This window comes from Schistocerca piceifrons, chromosome 11 (genome assembly GCF_021461385.2).
Source record: "Schistocerca piceifrons isolate TAMUIC-IGC-003096 chromosome 11, iqSchPice1.1, whole genome shotgun sequence".
Classification (NCBI taxonomy): Eukaryota; Metazoa; Arthropoda; class Insecta; order Orthoptera; family Acrididae; genus Schistocerca; species Schistocerca piceifrons.
In genome coordinates this window covers 132,498,770-132,526,459 of record NC_060148.1, presented here as the reverse complement: position 1 = coordinate 132,526,459, position 27,690 = coordinate 132,498,770, and the positions used below count along the sequence as shown (strand labels likewise).

General features: G+C 42.1%; 1 protein-coding gene across 1 annotated transcript in view; it reads right to left on the bottom strand.

Annotated features, from left to right (window-relative positions):
* LOC124719797 overlaps positions 1-27,690 on the bottom strand; it is a 393,830-nt gene that overhangs the window by 35,747 nt on the left and 330,393 nt on the right. The window contains exons 12-18 of the mRNA XM_047244992.1: positions 26,596-26,815; positions 20,595-20,857; positions 16,121-16,380; positions 15,435-15,588; positions 10,459-10,778; positions 3,164-3,468; positions 121-179 (exon numbers count right to left, since the gene is read on the bottom strand). Coding sequence (XP_047100948.1) covers positions 121-179; positions 3,164-3,468; positions 10,459-10,778; positions 15,435-15,588; positions 16,121-16,380; positions 20,595-20,857; positions 26,596-26,815 — 1,581 coding nt within the window. The remainder of the gene's footprint in view (positions 1-120; positions 180-3,163; positions 3,469-10,458; positions 10,779-15,434; positions 15,589-16,120; positions 16,381-20,594; positions 20,858-26,595; positions 26,816-27,690) is intronic.

Here is a 27,690-nt window from a genome sequence, read left to right as displayed (position 1 = left end):
TGGTAATTAGGATTTGTTCCACTCCAACCGTCCTCTTTGAGCCACCAAATGAAAATTGTTACACAAGCGAGAATTTAAAAAAAACATACAGACTAAACGAGGAACAAATATTTTCCGCACCTGCACCGATTGCAGCTGAGACGAGCCACTGTCCTCCTCATTGGTAGACTCCACAGCACCTGCAAACGGAAGACACAGAACGTTCACAAATGAAGTTAGCAGCAAAAATTTCATTCCTGAAAGGAAAGAAGGCTAACAGGTACAAGAGAGATTGTTCTAGAGTAGGTGTGTCCTACCCACAGCCCGCATGTGGCCCGAAGCAAGTATCAATGCACCCCAAGAAGTCAGTATCTGTCATCACACAACTGGTAAAAACAATAATAATAATAATAATAATAATAATAATAATAATAATAATAATAATAATTCCATCAAATTCCATTTGTGTAGTTATGATAAATTGAATATTTTCAATCTGAAATTCCCACCACACAATGCCATTCTCTCATTGGTCCATCCCATCTCTCTCTCTCTCTCTCTCTCTCTCTCTCTCTCTCTCTCTCTCTCTCTCTCTCTCCCCCCCCCTTCCCAAGTGCTTATTGCTAACAGTAAGTATATTATGTGCAGCTCAAAAACACTTTTCTTCTTACAATGTGGTCCAGGTAAGCTCAGAGGTTGGTCACTCCCATTCTAGATAGTCATCCAGTTCCAGCAACTGTTGCTGTGTCTGCATTACCAACAGTGTTACAAGTGACGGGTTAAATGTACACAGTCGGAAGAAAGTTTAATGGCAACAGAATCTTAGGCTAGTCCTATGTGACCAGTTCTTCGGTCAGCTGATGTTACTCGGCTACCAAAATCTGTACGCATCGAACCATTGTAAATTTGGGGAGAAATGCACACTGGCGTGACCAATTTATGAATCGGTTGGGTGTGGAATATGGATGATGGGGGAAGGCAGAAGTGAAATGCTTGGAAGCGTTTGACATGCAGCATTGTAGGATAATGTTGAAGATCAGATGAACTGATTGAGTAAGAAATAAGGGCACCTTATAGACTGACCCTCTTAAATTTCTCCACGGTTTTGATGTGGTCTTTAGTTCGAACACTGTTTGATGGACCTCTCCCCACTATCCTATGCAAGCCTCTTCATCTCCGAATAACAACTGCAGCTACATCCAATTGAAACTGATTACTGACTTCTCTCATTCTCCCTCTGCTACTTTTAACTCCCACGCTTCCCTCCAACCGACAATTCCTCAATGTCTCAGAATGTCTTCTACCGACCGACTCCTTCTTTTAATCAAGTTATGTCCCAAATTTCCTTTATCCCCATTTCTACTGCGTACCATCTCATTATTTACATGATCTACCCGTCTAATCTTCAGCATTCTTCTGTGGCAGCACATTTCAAAAGCTTCTATTCTCATCCAAACTGCTTATTGCCATTCCACTTCCATACAAGGCTATTCTCCAGACAAATGCCTTCAGGACAGGCTTCCTAAAGCTTCAACCATGGCACCCATACCAGGGGGCAAGGGGGCCGTGCCCCCTCCCTTCCTCCAGCTCTCAGGGAAAGGGAAAAAACATTATGTAATCAAGTGTTTTTCCTTCAAGAAAATCATTGAAAAGTCATTATTACGTAGGTTTTTAACAGGTTTGGAACTGGAACTTTTTCATGACAGTTTACAAGTCACCATTTGTATATCAAAATATTAAAAATAATTCACCCCCTCCCCCCCCCCCCTCCCTGGTTTGTTGCCCCCAACTTCTACAAACTATCATATGGGCACTCTTGCATTTCAACTTACATTTCACATTAACAAATTCCTCTTGTTCAGAATGCTTGTTTTCCATCCCATGATTTAATCCGACTACTTTCGATTACCCTTGTTTCACTTTCTTTAGTGCTCCTACTATATCCTCCTAGATACTGGCAATTGCATTCAACTGTTCTTCCAAGTTATTTGCTGTCTCTGACAGAATTACATCATCACTAGCAAATCTCAAAGTTCTTATTCCTCCTCCCTGAACTTTTAACTCCTTCTCCAAAGTTTTCATTGGTTTCCTTTACAGCCTGCCTCAACGTACAGATTAAACAACATAGGAAACAGGCTAAAGTGCCCTTCAATTCTTAAAAGTGCTGTCTGGTTTTTGCACAATTGGTATCTAACGTTTCATTCCCTGTATTTTACCCCTGCTACCTTCAGAATTTATTCCAGTCAAACTTCTCAAAAGCTTTCTCTAAGTCTATAATAGCTATAAACATAAGTATGCCGTTCTTTACCATATCTTCTAAGATCATTCGTAGGGTCAGTATAGTCTTGTATGTTTCAAAATTGCTCCGCAACCCAAACCGAACTTCCCCAAGGTCTGCTTCCACCAGATTTTTTTTTTTGTTCTGTAAATAATTAATGCCAGTGTTTTGAAAGCATGACAAAGTGATAGCTCAATAATATTCACACCTGTTAGCACGTGCTTCTTTTCAAACTGGAATTATTGTATTCTTCTCCAAGTCTGAGGGTACTTCCCCCATTTCACATCGGACACCAGGTAGAAAAGTTCTGTCATAGCTGACTCTCTTACGGATATCAGTAATTCTGAGGAAATGTCGTCTACTCGAGGGGCATTGTTTCAGCTAACTTGTTTACCTGTCTTTTCATCGTGCCTAACTGCGACTCAACATCTCCGCTATGTCGTAAGTAGCAATCTATTGTCAATACTCCTAAAGAAACAGATGTCCTTCACTGATCTTCAAATGCTGCATCTATAAAGAAAATTGGAGATGGCCAATCTCTAGAGATACAGAATAGTCGGGCACAGATTACAAAATGAGTTATCGTCAAAAATCAGTTCGAGGGATGGTAAAGAGAATGCGTTGTAAACACAATCCTAGATACTAGTGTAGAAGATGTGTCGTAATTACGTGGGGCACAGTACTGGTGCTGGGTAGGAGTGCAGAATCTGGAAACCCAGGCGAAGGCAAGGAGAATCTGGGAAACTGGGTAGATATGGAGAATTTGGGAACCCGTACAGATGTGCGGCAGCTCTACATCTTCCTAGGAACGGAGAACACCGGCATCCCGGCAGGTGCGAAAAATCTGGGATCCTCTGGTACGTGTCGAGGATCTCGGGAACCCGGGTAGGTGCGAGAGTGCGGTACCTCTGGCGCGTGCTTCTTCCCGCGCAGCTACGTCCTGCAGCGCGGCGTACACATTCGAGACGGACCGCTTCACCCCCGGAGCGTGAGACCCGCCGCGCTGCTGCTCTGCGTGGCTGCCTCGCCGAGAAGATCCGGCCGAGGAGCTGCAGGCGGAGCCGGAGCCGCCGACAGAGTTCGACCTCGACACCTGCGAGGGCCGCCTCTCGCCACCGGCGCCCGCGACCGACGACGGCGCCGTTACCGCGGACACGCGGCTCTCTGCCGCGTCCTCCGCTTCTGCGAATATCTTGTCCGGGTCGATCTCTCTGAAAATGGAAATGCCCGACATGAATATCGGTCGGTTTCTACAGCTTTCAACTTACCTCAAACAGTCACTCAAAAAATCCTACCTTTCCTTGCAAGTGGCTGTATGTTAAAAAAGCTCTGGGAATCTCCAGGAACTGAAAATCCACTTATAATAATTTACTGATATTTTATTTGAGTGGTTCAGTTATAAAACTCTCTTCTCCAGTTTTTGTGCGAAACAAGTTAAGATACTGTCAGCTTTGCAGAAATAATTTTGTCTGTATTAATAGCATTTTCCAAAATTGTAGCTACACCACACTGCCTCAGGTCTGAAGCTTCACAGTTGTTGTTAACTTACTTTTTTATTTTAATATTTGGAACAAAATGCACATTATTAGTTTTCACTAGTCAGTAGCTAACGCAAAGTCACACGACGTAATTTTTATCTGGGCTGTGGCCCTTGAGTAATACGTCTTCCTGAGTATTAGTCCAATTTTCTTAAGATAGACAATACGTCTCATCTAAATAGCAGCTACAAAGTGAAACATGGAAGTGAATTGTGTACTGAAGAGTGTAGTAAAACCTTTGAGATCAGTGAGCTGCATCCACATATTAGAGGGAAACTGAATTCAGTTAAAGAAGAGAAAGACAATGACCTTTACGTAAGTAACAAAACTCTTTCATTACATATTTATGTCACGAACTGTACATTATCCCAACAACAACTTTTTTTCTGTACGTCTATTAAAATTACACATCTAGAAAGTTGCCAGAGTATTTACAAGCACAACTACATACAGGACAGGGAAAGCTGGACTGATTGAAATAAAGAGGCAATTTTTCTATACATTTTTCTCATTACTGCACAAATTGGAAGAACTGGCAAACAACAGTTCTACATCCAGCCTCCCATCATGCATAGGGTATCAACATCAGTTTCGATTTATTACTAGGTATCGGAAAATGTAGCATCTACTTTTGGCAAAATTCGCATCTATTTTTGGCAAAATTTGCATATCTCACTCTCAAGTGATTAGATGCACTAATTTAAAAGTGATTAGATGCACTAATTTAAAATGTTGCCACGCTACATGAGTGAAGACAAACATAGCCTTAGCTCTTTGAAACTGACAGTTAGAAAAAGTGCTGAATGGGAACTTTTTGACTGGAATGTCTGCTTTTGCAAAAACTCCAACACCTTTTTCTTCCAAAATGCTGTTTGTTGTCTTCACTTGGCTGTATTTAAGCTTTCAAAAACGAGTTTCTGTGTAGAAGTGACAGCATTTTCCCATTGGTGAACTGAATGCATTCATAGCTGTGGGACCCACACTTGACAATACACAGATAGAACTGACAAGACTGCTGAAGTAGAACCGTATGTACGGTAACTATATTTTGACGTTCTGGGAAGAATTTCAGCAGTCAAAAAACATTACAGATTTTGTTTTCCAACTGCTATACTGCAGAGTGCAAGCTCTTTAGGCTACACTGGCAGATGGACGCAAGCGTAAACAAATGAATTTTGAATGCCTGGGGTACAGGAGTGGTACGGGGAACAGAGTCCCACCTCTCCCCCTCACAGAGCAGCGGCCTACTGCAGAACTGGCACGCCGCCGCAGGGCGATCTCTTCTGGTGCTGTAAGGTAGGTACTCCAAATCTGTGACAGACCAGAATCGGTTGCACTTATTTCAAATTAGAAAAGAAAACAACAAGCAATGCACAACACAACACATTAAGAGACAGTTACCACGCAATTACCTGCCAAAGTTATCACAGTACTGTTAACGCCGCACAGAATTAGCCGTGCGGTCTAAGGCACTGCAGTCGTGGACTGTGCGGATGGTCCTGGCGGAGGTTCGAGTCCTCCCTCGGGCGTGGGTGTGTGTGTAATGATAATTAGATGGACACCCTAGCTGCAAACAGGCGTCGATATACTTCATTGGAGACATGTCGTAATGAGTATAATGGGCAAACATCTATTAGGCGCACTACGAATGTAGTGGTGTGGACACGTCGGGAAATGTGGGTCTCACGGGGAGCGTGCAAGGGATAAGTCCCTGCAGGCGCACCATTCTGTGTGCCCTCAGTGGCTCAGATGGATAGTGTGTCTGCCACGTAAGCAGGAGATCCCGGGTTCGAGTCCCGGTCGGGGCAAACATTTTTGACATGTCATCAATGAAGTATATCAACGCCTGTTTGCAGCTAGGGTGTCCATCTAATTATCATTTCATTCTAGTAAAGCTGCGTAGTCATCGACGGTAACTGTTCTTTCGGAAACAGATACTACCGTCATATATGGGTGTGTGTGTTTGTCCTTAGGATAATTTAGGTTAAGTAGTGTGTACGCTTAGGGACTGATGACAGCAGTTAAGTCCCATAAGATTTCACACACATTTGAACATTTCAGTATTGTTAAGGACGTAGTTCTCACCCAACCTCTAGCGATACTTGTTGCAACCACAGTTCAAAACATTCACCACCTAATTTGCTACGTTAAAAATGTGCACGTGATATAATCCTTTGAGCTTTAGCTAAGAAACGTACCTATTTCTTTGTTATAAAGCGCTAGGTTCCACTGCTGAGTACTAGGTCGCATTATGCAGAGTGTGTCTCGATCAGACCATTCGTTCCATCCACAATCGGCACGACAGCAGATCACTGAGCATATTGATATGTTACCACACACATAAATTTTTATTTTCCAAACAGATTCTTATGAATATCATCTTTCCAAATTGGTCTTCACCAGATGATGTACATCTCCATCTATACTCTGCAAACCATAATGATGTACACGGCAGAGCGTATGTACCATTGTACCACTTATTAGGGATTCTTCATGTTCTATTCACTTATGGAGAGCGGGAAGAATGACTGATTGAATGCCTCTGTGCCTCCAGTAATTATTCTAATCTTATTCTCACAATCCCTATGTGAGCGATACGTAGGGGATTGCAATATATTCCTCGAGTCAACATTTAAAGCCCGTTCTGGGAAATTCATTAGTATCCTTTCTCTGGTTACTTTATGTCTATCTTCAAGAGACTTTCAGTTCAGTTCCTTCAGTATCTCTGCAATGCTCTCCCGTGGATCAAACAAACCTGTAACCATTCATGCTGCCCTTCTCTGTATACATTCAATGTCCTATTTGGAACAGGTCTCACACTTGAGCAAAATTCTAGAACCAGTCACACGAGTGACTTGTAAGCAATCTCCTTTGTAGACTGATTGCACTTACCGAATACTCTACCACCAAAGCAAAGTCTATCACCTGCTTTACCCACGACTGAGCCTATGTGATCATTCCACTTCATATACACACAATGTTATAGCCACATATTTGTATGAGTCAACTGATTCCAGCAGTGACTCACTGATGATATAGTCATAGGACACATTCTGAACATTTAAAGCAAGTTTCCAATCTCTGCACCACTTTGAAACCTTATCAAGATCCGACTGAATATTTATACAGCTTATTTCAGACAGTACTTCATTGGCAACAACTGCATCATCTGCAAACATTCTGTGAACAACAAGGGTCCCAGCACACTTTGTTGGGGCACACCCAAAGTTACTACAACATCTCATAATGACTCTCTCTCTCTCTCTCTCTCTCTCTCTCTCTCTCTCTCTCTCTCTCTCTCCCCAAGATAACACGCTGTGTCCTCAATCGAGTTACAAATTTCACTCGATACCCTCTTACGATCAAACTTTTGACAGTAAGCGTAGACGGGGTACTGACTCAAATGCTTTTTGGAAATCAAGACGTACTCCATCCACCTGACTGCCTTGATCCAAGGATTTCAGTATGCCATACGTACAATACCAGTAATTGAAAACTGGTTACATTTTAGATATTTATATGCAGGACATAAAGCTTTTTCAAACTATATCCGATAAAATAGTTCATCTGGCTACAGCTCTCGATGAAATATGACCTATTAAGTAATTTCCCGTTTTTGCATTTTGAGGCATAATTCACACCTGTTTCCCCATTTACTTTAAAAGGTGAATTTTTCAGGTCCCTATTTATTATCATGTGAATATCACACGATCTCATGATGCCTTTTCTCGCTGCAACCTAAGTGTGCACTTTAGACAGGTTTTTCTGCTGACCGTTGTCCCACCTATATCTCAGTTCTCGCTCAGAACAAATACCGACGGTGACGAGGTCAGCTCGAGTGCAGTTGCTGGCTAAATGTGTCAGCTGGTAAGGAGGCTGCAGCATAAGCTAAATGTACCATAATAAGCATATGGAACTGTCATTTATGTCTCGGGACAGATATTCCTATGAAGTGGCAGCAAACGTGAAGGTACATACAGCACAACGTTTACTTCTCTGTCGCCAGGATGGCTATTCGAAGTTGGGGGAGGGGAGGGGGGGGGGGGGGGGGGGATCAATAATAATAATTTCCTGGGGATTCAAGGTACGAGGATGAAGATGGTGTCAAAAAGCTCTTAAACTAATGGTGAGCGAGGGGCTGGGGGAAGGGTCATATCGTACCACAATAATGGCTTTCCTTCCCTCAGAGCCGTGCTAGACTAATCACAATTTTCTACCATTGATAACATATATGACACAATATTTGTATACAGTGCGGGCAGAAAATAACTAGGTTCTGAAATTGACATATAACCTTTTATCTTTACTTGAAATTAATGCATTATGTACACTGTCATCTGAGTATGACTGCATATGTTTAAACTCCATTAAATTTTCATTTAGCCACCTGTAGTGTTAACCCATCTCCTCAAAAGAACCGGAATGGTATCCACACCTTTCTGGAGGAAGTTGTGTGGGATGTTCATAAGAACTTCCCAAATCTGTGATTCCAATTTGTTCAATGTGTGACGTTTTATTTTGTACACCACCTCTTTTGCATAGCCCCATAAAAGAAAGCCACAGGTCTTCAGATTTGGACTTCTTACAGGCCATTCACAAGGTCCACAATTTCCCAGCCAACATCCTGAAAACTTCTCATCCAACCAATTCCGCAGAACATTCCCAAAGTGAGGTGGTGTGCCATCTTGTACGAAGATAACGTAGTTGGTGTTTTCCCATTCAGATACTGTGGGCCAAATGTAATTCTGAAGCATCTGAAGATATCATTGCCTGTTTACTCTGTCATGCAGGAGATATGGGCCAATTATATCTGTAGCCATTATTCTACAGGACACAGTCACTTTTGGACGAGAATGCATCTTCTCCACCGTAACTACACGATCTTGTGCAGTGCCTACGAGGCATGAAAACTCACTATCCTATTTAATGTTCTGTTCCAATATTATTCCACCAATATTAGAAACTTAACACCTATCCGATAATATCTAGTTACTTCCCACCCACCCTGTAATTAACCCACTCTGAAGTACTAAGTATTTTAAAATTTGTGACTTTATAAAAAGTGCATAAAATTAAACATCACTCCTACGCTAAAAGTATGGAATTCTACGAGATTTTATTTTATGAAATTCCCAAAATTCCCCGAGATTTCTGGGATTTTTCCAGGTAAAATCTAATTACCTGAGGATTCCAGGTTTTTCAAAATAATTGCCAACCCGATCACACTTACAGAAAACAGAGTATATATTCCAATTACAGTTACCTTAAAATTGGCGTGTCACTGGGCACAGTGGTAGGGCCCGGATGTCAGCTATTTCTCGGGCTCACCGCATTCCCCACTCTGCGAACGTGAGCGGCAGAGCCCCGCCAATTGATACCGCCTACACTCTTCGGAATGGGAACAGGCGGGCAGGCCGCGAGACTGGTAGTGGAGGGGAAGGAGCACCAAATGCACACCGATTTTTGCTTCGGAGCACTCTAAAAGGGCCAAAGTATATATGCTTCTGAAGTTAGTCTTTGGTAAATTTTTCTGTTTCTCCACAGAAATATTGAAAATAAAGTGTCCGATTCGCAATACTGATCAAACAATCCTAAGCAAACTATTTTGTTAAAGGCTTCAATTCTTTTGCAACTTACAGCCTCAAGTTGTAGCTCGCCTTTAGTGATCGTAGGTATTGTGAACTTTTTGTTCCGGGGACTTAATGTCTCACGTTACTGTAAAGGAAATGCAGCCATCTCACCGGTACAGTTTTAAGGCCGGGAGGACAGCCGTATCTCACTACATTTTCTTTTCCTCTAAGAAAAATACTCTCTCGTCATAATTTGGTCACAAAATTTATAGCTCTTATTTTATTACAGCACTTTTATCAATGTAATAAGCTGCATTGTTATTTTTAATCACGCATCTATGTATGTAAAAACCTGAGAATCTACAAATTTAGTTCTTGTAAAAGTAGAAAGACTGATAAACAACACTACAAACTAAGTTTGTCTTCAGATCGGTACTATGTTGTAAGACACACGAAGGTACTAATAACAAAACCACGAAAAAATTAATGTGTAGCAGAAAATAACACAGAACACCTTATTATTTCATTAAATTTTGACAACACTAGTGAAACTGCGTTACTCGTAACTGGCTCGTTTCCATTAGTGGTATAGTGTGTTATCAAAAATTCAGTTTTTTTCACCTCTTACAATTTCCTCTGCCACTCGACACGTGTGCAACCAAATGCTTGTCTTATTGCTATTATTCACCTGTAACATACGACTGTGGCTCATTTCTCCACCGCCGTCACTACGGCAGCACTGGCCCCCACCGCTGCCCTCTCCACAACCTAACAGCACGTTTGCTCAGCCAGTAAGTAGACGACCTGTTTCTTTTTCATTGAGTGCGCAGCTATTGACCGCACGAGCACGCGGCACACTGTGTTTGAGCTGGCAACTCTGCTGCCCACCAATGCCAATTGCAAACTAATTTTAATTGCAGTATAGCGTACCTACACCCAGTCGGACCAGTTCCACTGACAATCCTCAAATGCACGATGTAAACCTTTAAAGCAGCAAACGACACTCCACGGGAGAGTACGAAAAGGTGAAACGCTGGTGGCCGACCGAACACTTTTGAACAGGGAAGGTCATTTTACGTGCCGCGACCCTCACCTCTGGTAGGTGGTGATGGTGAAGTTGACCAGCGGCCCCGCGACCTCCACCGTCCTCCGCCTCTGCGCCCTCTGCTGCCGGTCCGACTCTGCCCGGGTACCCTCGTCCTTCGACGTCTTCCCGTCGCCGACGCCGAGCTCCCCGGAAGGTCTCCTCCGAGAAGGAACTTCTCCCGATTCGACGGACAGGTCGCTCGAACTCTCCGAGCCCTTCTCCGACTCGGTCGACGTCCCGTAGCTGGAAGCGGAGCTCCTCCTCGCTACTTTCGCGGCTTCCGCACCGACCGGACTCGTTTCCGGAGTGACGCCGCCTTCGGAACTCTGAAAATGAATGTCAAAATGTTATTTCGCGAGTACGTCGAGACTGGAGTGACACTTTTAGCACGGACACAAAATTTCCAGAAAAATGCCAGTTACTATCTACTCGTGACATCATTCTCCTACCAGAAAGTTTGCACAGTATCCAGGTCCGTATTATGAACACAAAAGAAAGAGAAATGATCACTGCCACGTGTTTGATTGACAGCTCACTTTTCAGCTTCAATCGTGTTTTAATATCAATATCTAACTGGCACTCCAACACATATTCTTACCTTTTACTTGAGACATTCTTACTTGTACTTCGGAAACAAAAAAATTAAACCTACCAGTTGCCTGCCATCATCTTATTTCTGTCTTCTAAGTCCCCATTTATGTTATTCTAGATAGTCTTCTCAATATTCATTTACATCATTCTAGCCAGGAGTTCTTATCGTTAGGTTATTCATTATAAAATTATATATTAGCATACCTTAAGCTTTCTTTTAGTGATCACCTGAACCTCTTATAAGTGTTAGAACGCTGTAGTCAGTATTCTAATATTGATTTTAACACATCATAGCTTACACTTACGGTTAACTACCTCTCTTATTCTTACCCCTTAAGCATGACACCATCAACATTCTACAATAACTTCAAGGCAATACACATCCAAAAGGAATAACTTGTCATTATCAACTCTAAATAAAAATGGGGGATTTTGAACAGTTATGTTTCAAACTTTTGAGGAACATTCCTGTTAGAGGAAGCACAATGCATGCATGCTCATGTGTCCCCATGAGACGGTCTTAAATAAAGCATTGTACAGCCAACTTATACAAAACTATACAAATGTAAATAATTAACAGTTCTATGGAAACAATTCCCTCTAAATCAAATTAGTCATTATAGTATAGCAGCCATTTTCTACACGTCGATTTTAAATTCTCGTATGTCGTACTTTACTTTTGCATTTGTAATCTTAGAGATATTTCACAGATCTCTAAATGAATTAACCTCCTCGGCTAGCAATTCCAATGACATTTTCCCAGTGCCGTCGAAAAGTGTACCTCGAGATACTCCCTCAGGATACGCCCGTAGACTAACGTACCTGCGGCCAGACTCCTCCGATATGCCACAATGGATCTTCATTTTTGTTTCTCCTTCTTCTTCTTCATTCTCCAAAAATATTTGAATTTTTCTTTGTTCGTAACATACAATTTAAAATTAAATTTCCTTAAAATGAAGAAATCCAAAACAGCTGTTGAACCAATAATATTTTATTGTTTACATCAGGCATGCAACAGCTTTCTTTGCATCACGTGTCACACGTCTTCAGCTGTTTCCGTTTTTCCCCATCAGTGCAGCCTGACAAGCAAGATGGTGGTTCATGTCTGGATCCTAGTGTGTCTCTCATATTGTGAGGTCATTTTCCTCTTTTAATATTATTTTTTTTTTTTTTTTTTTTTGCTAACTTCTTAGGTTTCCTATTTTATAAAGCGGGTCATGGAACGTTTGTTCCACATACAACATACAGAGAAGACAACCTTAGTTTGTTTACACTTTTTGCGAGTAACGCCCAGTCATCAGTCGGCCATTAATTTTTCCATTTTTGAATGACTGCTTATCCGCAACTGAACATACAACAGCTGTTCAGAAAGTAAGCCGGCTTTTCAAATTGTGCAGGCAACATACATTTGATTATTAATCTTTTTTTTTGTTATGTTGGTACACATCTTGAGCGTATGTTCACAGGCTCAAACGTATAGCATACTTCATTTGTTATTGACAGATACAAAGGTTAGACATGTTTTAGTGTGCTCGGTGATTTTCGATTATTATAAATAAAAAAAATTTAAAAAAAATCAAGCAAAGAATTTGCATCAAATTTTGTGTGGAAAATTGAAATCAAGGACTCTAAAACATTTGAAATGTTGACAGTGGCATATGGTGAGTCTGTTCTAAGCAAAAAAAAAAGTAAATGTTTACAAGTGGTACAAGCTCCTCCAAGATGGCTGAAAAGATGCCAATGACGAACCTCAGTCTGGACGCCCCAGCACATCAACAACAGGTAATAACGACAAAGCTGTGAAGAAAATTGTTTTGGCAATTTGTCAAACTACTGTAAGAGAAGTTGCTGGTAATGTTGGCATATCGGTCGGCTCGTGTCACGCAATTTTATCAGATGTTTTGGGCACGAGGCACGGGTCAGCAAAGTTTGTTCCGAAACGTCTCAATTTTGATCAGAAGAACCGTCATACGAGCATCACTCAGGAGCTCTCGAATAACGTCAATGACAAACCCGATTTGCTCGAAAGGGTCATAACTGGTTACGAAACATGGGTTTACAGTTATGATGTCAAACCCAGTCGTCCCAATGGAAGCATTTCGGACAGCCAAAACCGAGAAAAGCACGATAAGTTCAGTCAAATGTCAAAGTTTTGCTCACTGTATGCTTCAATTACCGTGGCATAGTGCACCATGAATTTTTGCCTCAAGGTCGTACGGTCAATAAGGAGTATTACCTTGACATTATGCACTGTTTGTGAGAAGCAATATGAAAAAAACAGGGAATAACAATTCGTGGCTTTTGCATCACGACAGTGCATCTGCTCGTTCATCGTTGCTTGCAAGAGATTTTTTTGCCAGAAACAACATGACAATCATGCCTCAGCCACCATATTCACCGAATGTGGCCCGCTGCGACTTTTTCCTGGTCCCAAAACTGAAGAGACCTATGAAAGAACGAAGATTTTCAATGACTGAGGATATAAAAGCCGCATCACTGGAAGTAATCAAGGCTGCACCAGAAAGTGCTTATGAGAAGTGCTTATGAGAAGTGCTTCGAGGATTGAAAGAAGCATTGGTGCAAGTGTATTGTATCTGAGGGGGATTACTTTGAAGGGGACAACATGAGTATTGATAAATAAATAATTTTTTTTTATAAAAATAAAAAGTCAACTTACTTTTTGAACACACCTCGACTGTTTACATAGCTAAATGTCTGCCAGAAGTTGGGATTATATTATTCTGAAACTAGCTGTAAACAATAAAACATTACTAGCTCAAGAAAGGTTGCGGTTTTCTTCATTTTGTGAAAATGGAAATGTTCAGTCATGGTTGCCCTACGTATAGAACCTTTTGTTAAACTTAAACGTGCAACAGAACCTCACTCTTCTCCTTTTATCACTAATTCTCTCTGTTACTGTAAAGTTATGACTACATAATTTTAAACCAAGATAAACATTCCAAATAAATCTACATCAAATTCTAAACAGCAGCAGAATTCCTCCCCATAACCCTTAAATTGTTTATAAAATATTTCCACCAGTCAAGTTGTAATTTTGAATACTTCCACATAGGTTGTTTATATGCACACTAGAGCAGTGGGGGTCTGGGGAGGGGGGGGGGGGATGCCAATGTAAAAATCTATTGTTCTCCCTCTTGCAACATACTTAATTTCTTTGGAAGAGCAGAGATGCAAATCATCTGCTAAGTAAATTAGTTATTAACAGATGACAATATGTTTAGCCATTTTAGGACAAGTGTTTTTAGGGAGGGAGGGTGGATGGGTGGGGGAGATTAATATTTAATGTCCCACCCACAACAATGTCATTAGAGAAAGAGCACAAGGTAGAAAATAGGCTGTGCCCTTTCAAAGCAAACATCCCAGCATTTGCCTGAATCAATTTAGGGAAATCGTGGAGAAAACCCAAATCTGGACGGCTGGATGTGGGTTTGAACCATCATCCTTCCAAATGCAAGTCCAGTGTGCTAACCACTGAGCGACCCTGTTCAGTAAGGTATTTTCAGTCCACATGAACACTATTCTCAGTAAATGACAATTTAATTTACTTTCGTTTTTACCACTTCCTTTTTGAGCCTTCTGCTTAAAATACCGAGTTTTTCTTCCAAAATATAGGGAAATAATAATAATAATAATAATAATAATAATTATTATTATTATTATTATTATATTACTACTACTACTACTACTACTACTACTACTACTACTACTATTATTTTACATGACGTTCATAATTGTTACATTTGGTTTTAATGGCAACATACATACAAATACTGTGGTTCTGTTCTTAAGTGGCTTAACTACAAACTCCAAAATTCATTATCCATCACATCCTAAGGAGCACATTTTTTTCTCTCCTAAGTCACTTATTAGAATGTAAATATGCAGCCATACGCTAAAGAAACAGGCTTTGGGAGTGAAAATCAAGCAAGCAGATTATTTAAAATTTGTGCTTCCTGATAATGTTCATTTCTGGAGCTGAACTGCTTTGGGTACAGGCTCCTCAATTTTTACCTTCAAGTGTTTTCATTTTTTCAATGCTTTATACACCTGTTTATGTATTCTGTAGTTCATTGAATTCAGAGAAATTTTATTTGGGTAAGTTAGTAACAATGAAAAATGAGGCAAGTAACAAAAGTCTCCACATTTCCTCTACGTAGGATCACACTCGATATCTGACGATCAACTAATGCACAGACCAATACATAGAGCTATTATGGAGGTTAATTTTCTTCAGTTTTACACACACACACACACACACACACACACACACACACACACACACTGTCTAATTCCTTCTCTGCTATTATAACTGCTGGGTAACTGCCAGCCAGCGGGCCACTGTTTCCCGGTAACATTTATTACCCACTTACCTTGACAACTTCGGCAACCACCACAGGTCGCTCTACACCAGAAGAGTTCCTTCTCACTACCTCCAATTCCGCAGCACCGTTGCTGCCGCCCTCCACATTCTGACGTTCCTCTGGTGGCCTCGAACCAGAGCCGACAGCAATCAGGTCCTCAAACCTGAAAACGAGCCAAAAGCACTCTTTTCACCAAGAATAATTCGTCAGCTAATGAAGTAAGAGGGGGTCCTCACAAAATTAATTTTAAAGATACAAACACAGGAATTTTATTTTAATCTAATGGCAAAAAAAAAAAGAGGGACGATCGAAGTGTAAAATCAATGCGTTTAATTCTAGACCGAAGACTCGTAGGGTGAGCAGACTAGATATCTTATTATGTCTTACAATATCACCCCTAGCAATATTATGAGAAGTAAAGTTGGCCGATCAGCGACTCAGCATCCCCACTATATGGTGAGTAGCAACTTTCCTTCTCACGATATTGTTACATTCCACCTTGGATTTTCCACTGTTTGAATACCATACCTAGACTGTTTTCACAATTTTGTCACCCAGAATCCTGTCACAGGGCTACACGTTTTGCCTCCAACAGGCAATTCTGTCTCACAATTTCACAGTTATCTCGATTGGCTTTACTTACATTATAAAACCACCTGCCCCGTAATGCCGCCTCGAGAGTTTGCGAGACTCACCCTTCCAGAGTGTCGATGGTCTCCGTGAGGTACGCCGGCATCCCCACATTGGCAGAGTGCGGGTCGTGGTGGTGGTGGTCGTCATGGTGGAGATGGTGACGGTGGTCGTGGTGGTGCTCGTCGGCAGTGTGCCGGTGCAGGTGCCCCGCGTGGTGGTGGTTCAGCAGGCTGTGGCTGTGGTTCTCCTGCGACACGGACGAGTCTTCCCCGACGTCCGGCACGTGCGACGTGCCGTCCTCCGCAGATCCGTCGTCAGTGTCCTGCGAATGGAGGTGTCCCGTGAATAACTCCACTCTACGAGTGCAGACTGCGTTTTCCACACTTTGTACTTCGTACTTTTCCACGTGAGCTCGTAAACGAGTATGTAAAAAACACACGCGTATTCCAATGCAACACCGTGGCAAAATTTTGACGCATTGAGTCAAAAACTTTCAGAGAACTGCAATTAGGAACAGTTACTCGTTTCTATGCAAGTACAAGCATAGGTGTCCCTTTCTAAAAAATCTCAAATATCAAAACGTTCTTCAGAGATTGCTTCAAAATTCTGACAACACTGCATTCAATTACGTGTTTTTTTATATACTGACTGGAATGCCATCTGGTACATATGTAATATGCACATAATGATAGGGGAAACGTTACAATAATGAAAATGTGGGCACGTTTTCAGGTACTAAATATATCAGGTACATCACTGTTACCAAAAATCTCAAAATGTACCTTTCTAATTTTCTTCAAATTTTTACACGTCACTGTAATAAATGTTTAGACACATACAGACAATATACTTCTTAATATATAATTATGTATATAAAATATAAAGTCTTGAGACACTGTTAGCAAACGGGAAACTTGTATTTATGGCTTATTCGCTTATGATTAGAATACTATTACAGAATCCGAATTTGCAACAACAATAAACAGGGCACCAGCTCAGAGAGAGGGTGGGAGAGGAGATGGACAGAGAGATGGGACAAAATGGACAAATGAACAGGAAGGAGGAGATGGACATATGAAGATGATGATGATGATGATGATGATGATGATGATGACGATTGGTTTAAGGGTCACTCAACTGCGGGGTCATCAGTGTCCGTATATAGTCTCAATTTTTACACCGTCCAATTTTTTTCACCGTTTAATCTAGCCACTGTCATGAAAGATGATGATGAAAACAACACAAACATCCAGTCCCCGAGCAGAGAAAATCCCCAACTCAGCCGGTAATTGAACCTGGGACCCCGTGATCCAGGGGCAGCAATGCTAGCCACTAGACCACGAGCTGTGGACAAGATGGACAGAGAGAGGGGCGACGAGATTAGGACGTATCTCCAATACCCATGCGTATTAGAATCGTATGATTTCTCTTTTCTTTCTTTTCCATTTAAGCAGATTGACTCTCAGAAAAGTGTGGCCAGGTACAGATAGTTCTAAAATGTATTTTCTTTCATTTTCTTGAATAAGGCACCTGAAGGAACAAACATTGTTTGCTTTTACAATGACACACCTTCGATCAAACGGAAGACACAACAGCTCTCTGAAGCAGGGTATTTTCCCAGGCAGACTGAAGTATGCCATCGTTAAACCACTGCATAAAAAATGGGATACGCCTGATGTCAACAACTACCGCCCAATCTCTCTTCTGACTGCCTTATCCAAAATTCTTGAAAAAGTAATGTACTGTAGAGTAGCTTCACACCTTTGTAAAAATTAAGTTTTAGCAAAATGTCAGTTTTGTTTCCAGAAGGGTTTTTCAACAGAAAATGCAATATATACTTTCACTAATGAAATATTAAATGCTCTGAGTAAAGAGTGCAGAAAGTTGAAATAAGCAGTTCACATAATATCCAAAAAACTGATGATTTCTCAAACTGGGGAACAATCAAGAATGGGGTGCCGCAAGGTTCGGTCTTGGGTCCTCTGCTGTTCTTAATATATATTAATGACTTGCCATTCTATATTCACGAAGATGCAAAGCAGCTACTTTTTGCCGATGATACAAGTATAGCTATCACGCCTGACAGACAAGAATTAACTGGTAAAATTGTAAACGATGTTTTTCAGAAAATCATTAAGTGGTTCTCTGCAAATGGGCTCTTATTAAACTTTGACAAAACACAGTATATACAGTTCCACACAGTAAATGGAATGACACCATTAATAAATATTAGACTTCGATCAGAAATCGGTAGCTAAGGTAGAATATCCAAAATTTCTAGGTGTTGCATTGATGAGGGGTTGAACTGGAAAAAACACACTAGGATGTGCTGAAACGTTTGAGTTCAGCTACTTATGCTATTAGGGTCATTGCAAATTTTGGCGATATACATCTGAGTAAATTAGCTGTTGTTGTTGTGGTCTTCAGCCCTGAGACTGCCCAGTACCTACTGCAAACTACATCCTTCTGAATCTGCTTAGTATATTCATCTCTTGGTCTTCCTCTACGATTTTTACCGTCCACGCTGCCCTCCAATACTAAATTGGTGATCCCTTGATGCCTCAGAACATGTCCTACCAACCGATCCCTTCTTCTCGTCAAGTTGTGCCATAAACTCCTCTTCTCCCCAGTTCTATTCAATACCTCCTCATTAGTTATGTGATCTACCCATCTAATCTTCATCATTCTATTTTCATTCTCTGCTTTCGTTTGGCATCGTATTCTGGGGCAACTCATCATTGAGTAAAAGAGTGTTCATTGCACAAAAGTGTGTAATCACAATAATTGCTGGAGCTCATCCAAGATCATCCTGCAGACCCTTATTTAAAGAGCCTCACAATATATATATTCACTCATGAAATTTGTTATTAACAAACCGAACGAATTCAAAAGTAATAGCAGTGTACATGGCTACAACACTAGGAGAAAGGATGATCTTCACTACACAAAGGTTAAATCTAATATTGGCTAAGAAGAGGTAAATTATGCTGCCACAACAGTCTTTGGTCACTTACCTAATAGCACCAAAAGTCTGACATAACTATACAGCATTTAAAATGAAATTAAAAGAATTTCTTAATGGTAAACCCTTCTACTCATTAGATGAATTTTTTGGACATAGTAAGTGGGTAATTTCCCCAACCCCCATATATATAATAGAGGGAAACATTCCGTGTCGGAAAAATATATCTAAAAACAGAGATGATGTGACTTGCCAAACGAAAGTGCTGGCAGGTTGATAGACACACAAACAAACACAAACATACACACATGTTTTTTCGCAACGCACACACATATCCATCCGCACAAATACAGACACAAGCAGACATTTGTAAAGGCAATGATGATAAGACTTACCAAACGAAAGTGCTGGCAGGTCGATAGACACACAAACATGTGTGTATGTTTGTGTTTGTTTGTGTGTCTATCAACCTGCCAGCACTTTCGTTTGGTAAGTCTTATCATCATTGCCTTTACAAATGTCTGCTTGTGTCTGTGTATGTGCGGATGGATATGTGTGTGCGTGCGAGTGCATACCTGTCCTTTTTTCCCCCCTAAGGTAAGTCTTTCCGCTCCCGGGATTGGAATGACTCCTTACCCTCTCCCTTAAAACCCACATCCTTTCGTCTCTCCCTCTCCTTCCCTCTTTCCTGATGAGGCATATATTTTTTCCCACGTGGAATGTTTCCTTCTAAAAACAAAGATGATGTGACTTACCATATGTAAGTGTTGGCAAGGTCGATAGATACACAAACAAACTCAAACATACACACAAAATTTAAGCTTTCGCAACAAACTGTTGCCTCATCAGGAAAGAGGGAAGGAGAGGGAAAGACGAAAGGATGTGGGTTTTAAGGGAGAGGGTAAGGAGTTATTCCAATCCCGGGAGCGGAAAGACTTACCTTCGGGGGGAAAAAAGGACGGGTATACACTCGCGCACACACACACATATCCATCCACACATATACAGACACAAGCAGACATATTCAAAGACAAATATGTCTGCTTGTGTCTGTATATGTGTGGATGGATATATATGTGTGTGTGTGTGTGTGTGTGTGTGTGTGTGTGTGTGTGTGTGTGTGTGCGCGCGCGCACGAGTGTATACCTGTCCTTTTTTCCCCCCTAAGGTAAGTCTTTCCGCTCCCTGCATTGAAATGACTCCTTACCCTCTCCCTTAAAACCCACATCCTTTCGTCTTTCCCTCTCCTTCCCTCTTTCCTGATGAAGCAACAGTTTGTTGTGAAAGCTTGAATTTTGTGTGTGTGTTTGTGTTTGTTTGTGTGTCTATCAACATACCAACGCTTTCGTTTGGTAAGTTACATCATCTTTGTTTTTAGGTTCATGTAATATTTTGTTTGATGTAATATCTTGTATAGACACCATTTATTAACCTGACACATTCCACACCATTACGAAGTGCCGTATTCATAATCTATGGAACAAGTACTAATCTAATCGGCGACGATAAGTAGTCGGCTCCGTTTGGGTACACTCATCAGACGCTGCCCACCGCAGCGGAGGGGGCCAACTCACCTTGAGAACCGCGTCCGCATCCGCCGCCGGGCCCTGGATGAGTTGCAGCTGTGGCTGCGGCAGCAGTAGGCGCGCCTTAGCGTCCAGCACGCCCTGCAGCTGCCGCTCCGTGCCCGTCAGTGCCCGCTGCCGGTCGGCCACCTCTTCCTCCGGCTCCTGCGCGTTACTGCCGTCCGTCGTCTGGCCGGAATTCCTCAGTTCGGTGGCCGCAGTCGGCTCCCCGGAGCTGTCGGACTTCTCTTTCGCCACGGACGAATCCGCCACTGCGAGCAAATGCGAGATCTCGGCACGACTGTGTTACGTAGCGAGTGGATTCTTTCCAGCTGTTATGCCTTTCTTCCCACAAAAATGATTTCTTTCACAAATGTCTTCAACAATGTTACTTTTGCGACATGGGTACAGTACCAAAAGTCTAAATCTACATAAATTTTCCACAATCCAACTTACCGTGCAAGGTGGAGGGTACTACATGCCACTAATAGTAATTCCCTTTCCTGCTCCATTCGCAAACAGAATGAGGGAAGAACAACTGTATCCGCCTCCGTACGAGTCCAAAGTGCTCGTGCCCTTCCTTCATGGACCTTGCATGCAATTCAAATTGCGGGACACACTCTTTCTGCAGTCAGCTTCAGATGTAGGCTCTCTAAATTTTCTCAACAGTGCTTCTCGAAAAGAAAGTCTTCTCGCTTCCAGGGATTCCCATTTGAGATCCCGAAGCATCTCTGTAACAGTTGCATACTTTCTGTACCTACCAGTAACAAATATAGCAGCCCAACTCTGAATTGCTTCTATGTCTTCTTTCAATCTGTCCTGGTGCGGATTGCAAACACTCGAGCAGCACTCAAGAATAGGTCGCACAAGCACCCCCATATGAGGCCTCCTGTACAGATGAAACACACTTTCCCAAAAGTCTCCCAATAAACTAAAATTGACCATTCGTCTACCCTACCACAATCCTCATGCGCTCGTCGCATTTCGTATCACCTCGCAACGTTACCCCCAGATAGTCAAACGACACGACTGTGTCTAACAGGACACTACCAATGCTGTATTTCAACATTAAGAATTCGTTTCTCCTGTTCATCTACATCAACTTACATTTTTCTACATTTAAAAATCACTGTTATTCATAACACCAGCTAGAAATTTTCTCTAAGTCGTCTTTCATCTCCCTACAGCCACTCAACTTCAGCACCTACGTACACTACAGCATCGTCAGCAAACAACTGAAGATTGCTGCCCATCCCATCCATCAGTTTCTTTATGTATACAGAGAATAATAGCGATCCTATTACACTTTCTGCGGCACTCCTGATGGTACCCTCATCTCTGACAGATATTCACCGCCGAGGGCAACATACTGGATTTATAGCTTAGGAAGTCTTCGAGCCACTTCCATAATTGTGAACGTACTCCATACGCTCATACTTCCATTAACAGCCCGCCATGGGGCACCGTGTCAAGTGCTTTCCGGAAATCTAGAAATATGTAAAGCTAATAGTAACTCGAGGGTTAGCCAACTTAACTTTATTATACATTACATTCACTCAGTTAATCAGAATTCATTAATGTGGAAAATTTATCTAAAAACCATGCTGATTATAACTGTCAGCGATTTCAGATTTTGATGTCTTTTGTTCAAACGTAAACACACATCCCATTATGAGATTTTCACTCTGCAGCGGAGTGTGCGCTGATATGAAACTTCCTGGCAGATTAAAACTGTGTGCCAGACCGAGACTCTAACTCTGAATCTTTTCCTTTCGCGGGCAAGTGCTCTACCATCTGAGCTGTGAGGACGGGGTGTGAATCGTGCTCGGGTAGCTCAGATAGTAGAGCACTTGGCTGCAAAAGGCAAAGGTCTCGAGTTTGAGCCTCGGTCCGGCACACAGTTTTAATCTGCCAGGAAGTTACATATCCCATTACTAACTTTCAGATAAAGTAGATAAAAATATGTATAAATAAGTGAAGCATTTATACAGCTAATGCTGGAAATACGTTAGAAACTTTTCCACTCATTTAGTTACTGAAATAAAATTTTGGAAAATCAGACAGCGTAAGTAAATAGCTATTATTGTTACATCTAAAAGTTCACAATTAGAATAACTTTCATTTGCTCAGAAACATAAATCTTTAAGTGCAATTTGTAAAAAGACAGCAAATAATGATAGTTGGATGTATTGCTAATTATTGTAACCTTGTAAAAGAGATGCTGCCAGGAGCCATTTCAGCCCGTCTGCAGCAGGTTACGAAACACAAATTACAACTCATTCAGTGTATCGAGTTTTATGTAAATTTTGCGTCCAGGAAATGATTCAATAATTCGGTGTTTGTCTTTAATGATTTACTGTGAACTAGCGACTAATATAAAAAACTGTGTAAATTGTGTTATTTGCAAATTAGGCTTACTTTGTACAATGTTTACATTTCGGTATGACTGCCTACTTGGAAGGACAGTGTAATTAGCAGAAGTGTTACGATTTACTTGCCACACGTTCACTGTTGTGAATCAGTACGCCTGTGTTAGGTTACTGCACCCTAAAAATTGTCCTCATTACTGGATGTCAATAGAGGGTAGTATGTGGCTTACCTTTTATACGGGCATAAAATATAATAAATGAGTCTTGATCTGTCCACTAACAGTAGATTATTTAATATGAAAATGCAATTAAAATGTTTTGGACTTTAAGCCTGATGTAGACATTATCTGAAACACCATATTTTTGACAATCATTTTTCACGCCGATTCGACTCTGGCACAGCTACTGGAGGCACATAAACAGGGTAATGTTACAACTGGTTGTGTCCTTCTGTTGCATAGTGAGCTTCCAATTACCCAGACCTACAACACTAAAAGAAAGGATGATCATTACTATTCCGAGTTAAATCTCACTTTGGCACAGAAAGGGGTGAGTTATGATGCCACAAAAATCTTTCGTCACTTGGCAAATAGTATTAAAAGTCTGACAGACAGCCAACCAACATTTAAAAGCAAATTAAAAGAATTTCTGAATGCCAACTACTTCTACTGAATAGAGGAATTCTTAAATATGAAGTAATAACTGTAAAAATAAATAAATTACTGTAAAATTTAAAAAATTAAAATATTAAAAAAGTAAAAAAAAGAAATGAAGAAAAAATTAATTAATTAATTTGTGTAAAGAAAACTGATATTAAACTGACACATTCCACATCATTACGAAATGTTGTATTCATGATCTATGGAACAAGGATTTATGTACATATGTACACTGCTGGCCATTAAAATTGCTACACCACAAAGATGACATGCTACTGACGCGAAATTTAATCAACACGAAGAAGATGCTGTGATATGCAAATGTTTAGCTTTTCAGAGCATTCACGCGCCGGTGGCGACACCTACAACGTGCTGACATGAGGAAAGTTTCCACCCGATTTCTCATACACAAACAGCAGTTGACCGGCATTGCCTGGCGAAACGTTGTTGTGGAGCCTCATGTAAGGAGGAGAAATGCGTACCATCACGTTTCCGACTTTGATGAAGGTCGGACTGTAGCCTATCAGGATTGCGGTTTATCGTATCGCGACATTGCAGCTCGCGTCGGTCGAGATCCAATGACTGTTAGCAGAATACGGAATCGGTAGGTTCAGGAGGGTAATACGGAACATCGTGCTGGATCCCAACAGCCTCGTATCACTAGCAGCCTAGATGACAGGCATCTTATCCGCGCGGCTGTAACAGATTGTGCAGCCACATCTCGATCCCTGAGTCAACAGATGGGGACGTTTGCAAGACAACAACCATCTGCACGAACAGTTCGACGACGTTTGCAGCAGCACGGACTATCAACTCGGAGACCGTAGCTGCGGTTACCCTTGATGCTGCCTCACAGACAGGAACGCCTGCGATGGTGTACTCGACGACGAACCTGGGTGCACGAATGGCACAACGTCATTTTTTCAGACGGATCCAGGTTCTCTTTACAGCATCACGATGGTCGCATCTGTGTTTGGCGACATCACGGTGAATGCACATTGGAAGCGTGTATTCGCCATCACCATACTGGCATATCATCCGGCGTGATGGTATGGGGTGCCATCGGTTACATGTCTCTGTCACCTCTTGTTCGCACTGACGGCACTTTGAACAGTGGACGTTACATTTCAGATGTGTTACGACCCGTGGCTCTACCCTTCATTCGATCCCTGCAAAACCCCACAGGATAATGCATGACCGCATGTTGCAGGTCCTGTACGGGCCTTTCTGGAGACAGAAAATGTTTGACTGCTGCCCTGGCCAGCACAATCTCCAGATCTCTCACCAATTGAAAATGTCTGGCAGAGCAACTGGCTCGTCACAATACGCCAGTCACTACTCTTGATGAACTGTGGTATCGTGTTGAAGCTGCATGGGCAGCTGTACCTGTACACACCATCCAAGCTCTGTTTGACTCAATACCCAGGCGTATCAAGGCCAGAGGTGGTTGTTCTGGGTACCAATTTCTCAGGATCTACGCATCCAAATTGCGTGAAAATGTAATCACATGTCAGTTCTAGTATAATATATTTGTCCATTGAATACTCGTCTATCATCTGCATTTCTTCTTGGTGCAGCAATTTTAATGGCCAGTAGTGTATGTGGCACATTCGTTACAGGATTGTTTAGCCAGTGGGATGGTTACAGAGATGCTCAACAACCTCCAGTGACAGACATTAAAAGAGAGGCCTTGTGCATTACAGTGGTTTACTATTGACATTTCAAGACGGTACTTTCTGGGAAAAGTTGAACAACATATTATTTTTTCGTGTGTGTAACATGTTGTTATTATGTAAGTACACATTTCACTTCTTCCTGTTAAACCGATGAAAGATCATCGATGAGAAAGTTATTTAGGTAAGTAGTGTAAAGAAAGAATTTCCCCCTGTGCAAGCTCGTTTTTAATCTACGAACAGAAGTGAGGACCAAAATGTGAGTGCAGACAATCGACAAAACGTGACAGTGACGGAGCACTTCCACCTGCTACGGAGGGGTCGCTTACAGTTTGGTGTCACGACTCTGACGTGTCACAGAAGGCGCAGACCGAGAGGGGCTGACGACGAAAGCTACGGAGTGTTCAGTAATCTGTCACTCACTTCTGTGATAACATTCTGTCATAAGCTCGGATACTTACAAGTAGACCGATAGCGACCTGTAACTGTTTTACGAGAAGTAAAATACAGAAAAGTTTATTAAGGGTTGTTACACAATTTTGTAGCTAATCGCTGCACGTGTGAACACTCTTACAGCCCTCGACCCTCTGCAGAGGGAGATAAAGTTACACGGTACAACGAATGGCACTGCATAGCATGTCCACAGCATCAATAAGAGAAAAGAAATGTAAGAAAATGAGCAAGGTAAATGTTATCACAAAAAGCATCAGAAGGACAGATCATTAGTAAAGGTTTCAGCTCTCTTACAACCCACAACTTGAGCTTCAAACACTTCATTCCCACAAATAACCTGGAAAGGGACCACCATGAAAAAGTTCTAGAAATCAGAGACAAAACAGTGGTTTACCAACAATCATCCTTCCTTCATGCCATTCGTGGATGGAAAGTGGTAGTGGTGGTGGAATGGGGGCGGGGGTTGCGGAATGGGGGTGAGGGTGGCGGAATGGGGGTGGGGGTGGCGGAATGGGGGTGGGGGTGGCGGAATGGGGGTGGGGGTGGCGGAATGGGGGTGGGGGTGGGAGTGGTGGAATGGGGGTGGGGGTGGGAGTGGTGGAATGGGGGTGGGGGTGGTGGTGGGGAGGATTGGTTAGTAACACCAGAAGCAGCCTATACCACAAGCTTGCAGAGTAAGATGCAGATGCACATTTTCCTAACAATTTAATTATTCCTAATGTATCCACACAAGATATGGTCAGATCACAGCAAGTATCGATTTTTGAGACCCATGCAACTTGTGGAGTCACGGTGTGGGCAACAAACCTATGACCACCTGCGAAACAGAATGTCAGAAAAACGAACTCCTCCTTACCGAACTCACGGCTGTCGTACAGAGGGTTGGCTTTGCTGCGCACCTCCCCTTCCTCGTAAGACCACGGCGTCGGTGGCGGAGTCTCCGCCGAATCCCTGAATGCCGAGGGCGGAGCCGGGATCTCGTAGTGCCAGTCCTCGGCGTCCGCCACCACTGCGGGCGGGTCTGGCGACGGGGGCAGCTGCGGCGGAAGGGTGGCAGCCCTGAGGCTCTTCGGACACTGCGGGAAGATAACCATCATTACTTCCCAGTCTGGCACAGTGCAATTAAATTGACAGTGTGATAAATGGCGTGGAGTGAAATGTAACTGCCTCAGCTCTGTTACAAGGTGTACAACTTTGCTTCCGCCAGTTTAGGCTTTAATGAAACAGATTGGTTACACGTGTATCATTCGAAGTATTTTCCATCACTGTCCGCTACTTTCTCCCATCTTTCGGGCAGAGTACGAATCCAGGGTCAAAAAAATTGTTTGTTTTTTGAAGCGATCCACGAACCGATCCAGTTTGTGGCCTCTTCATGAGACCGGAAGTGTTTGTCAGCCAGGCCGTGTGCCATTGATCTAAACAGGTGATAGTCAGAGGGAGCAATGTCTGGAGAACACGGTGGCTGGTGTAGGACTTCCCATTTTAACGTTTCCGAGTACGTTTTGACCTCTTTTGCAATATTGTCGTGCAGCAAAATCACTTTGGCATGCCTCTCGCTGTATTGCGGCCATTTGTCTTAACGCTATGCTCAAATGCATTAATTTCGTTCGATAACGAGCACCTGTCATCGTTTGACTCTGTTTTAACACCTCACAGTACACGGTGCCGAGCTGATCCCACCAAATGCAGAGCACGAACATTCAGTTTGGCTGTCGATGTGGCAGCACGGCCGGGATACCCCCAAGACTTTTTGCGTTTAGGGTTATCGTAACGAACCCATTTTTTGTACCCGGTCACAATGTGATACAGAAATCCCTTCTGTTTTTACCTCTGAAGCAACTGTTGACAAAAACAAACGCCGTTCGACGTCTCTCGGTTTCAACTCACATGGGACCCAAGTACCTTCATTCTGAATCCTGCCCATAGCCTTGAGATGTTTTGAAATGGCTTA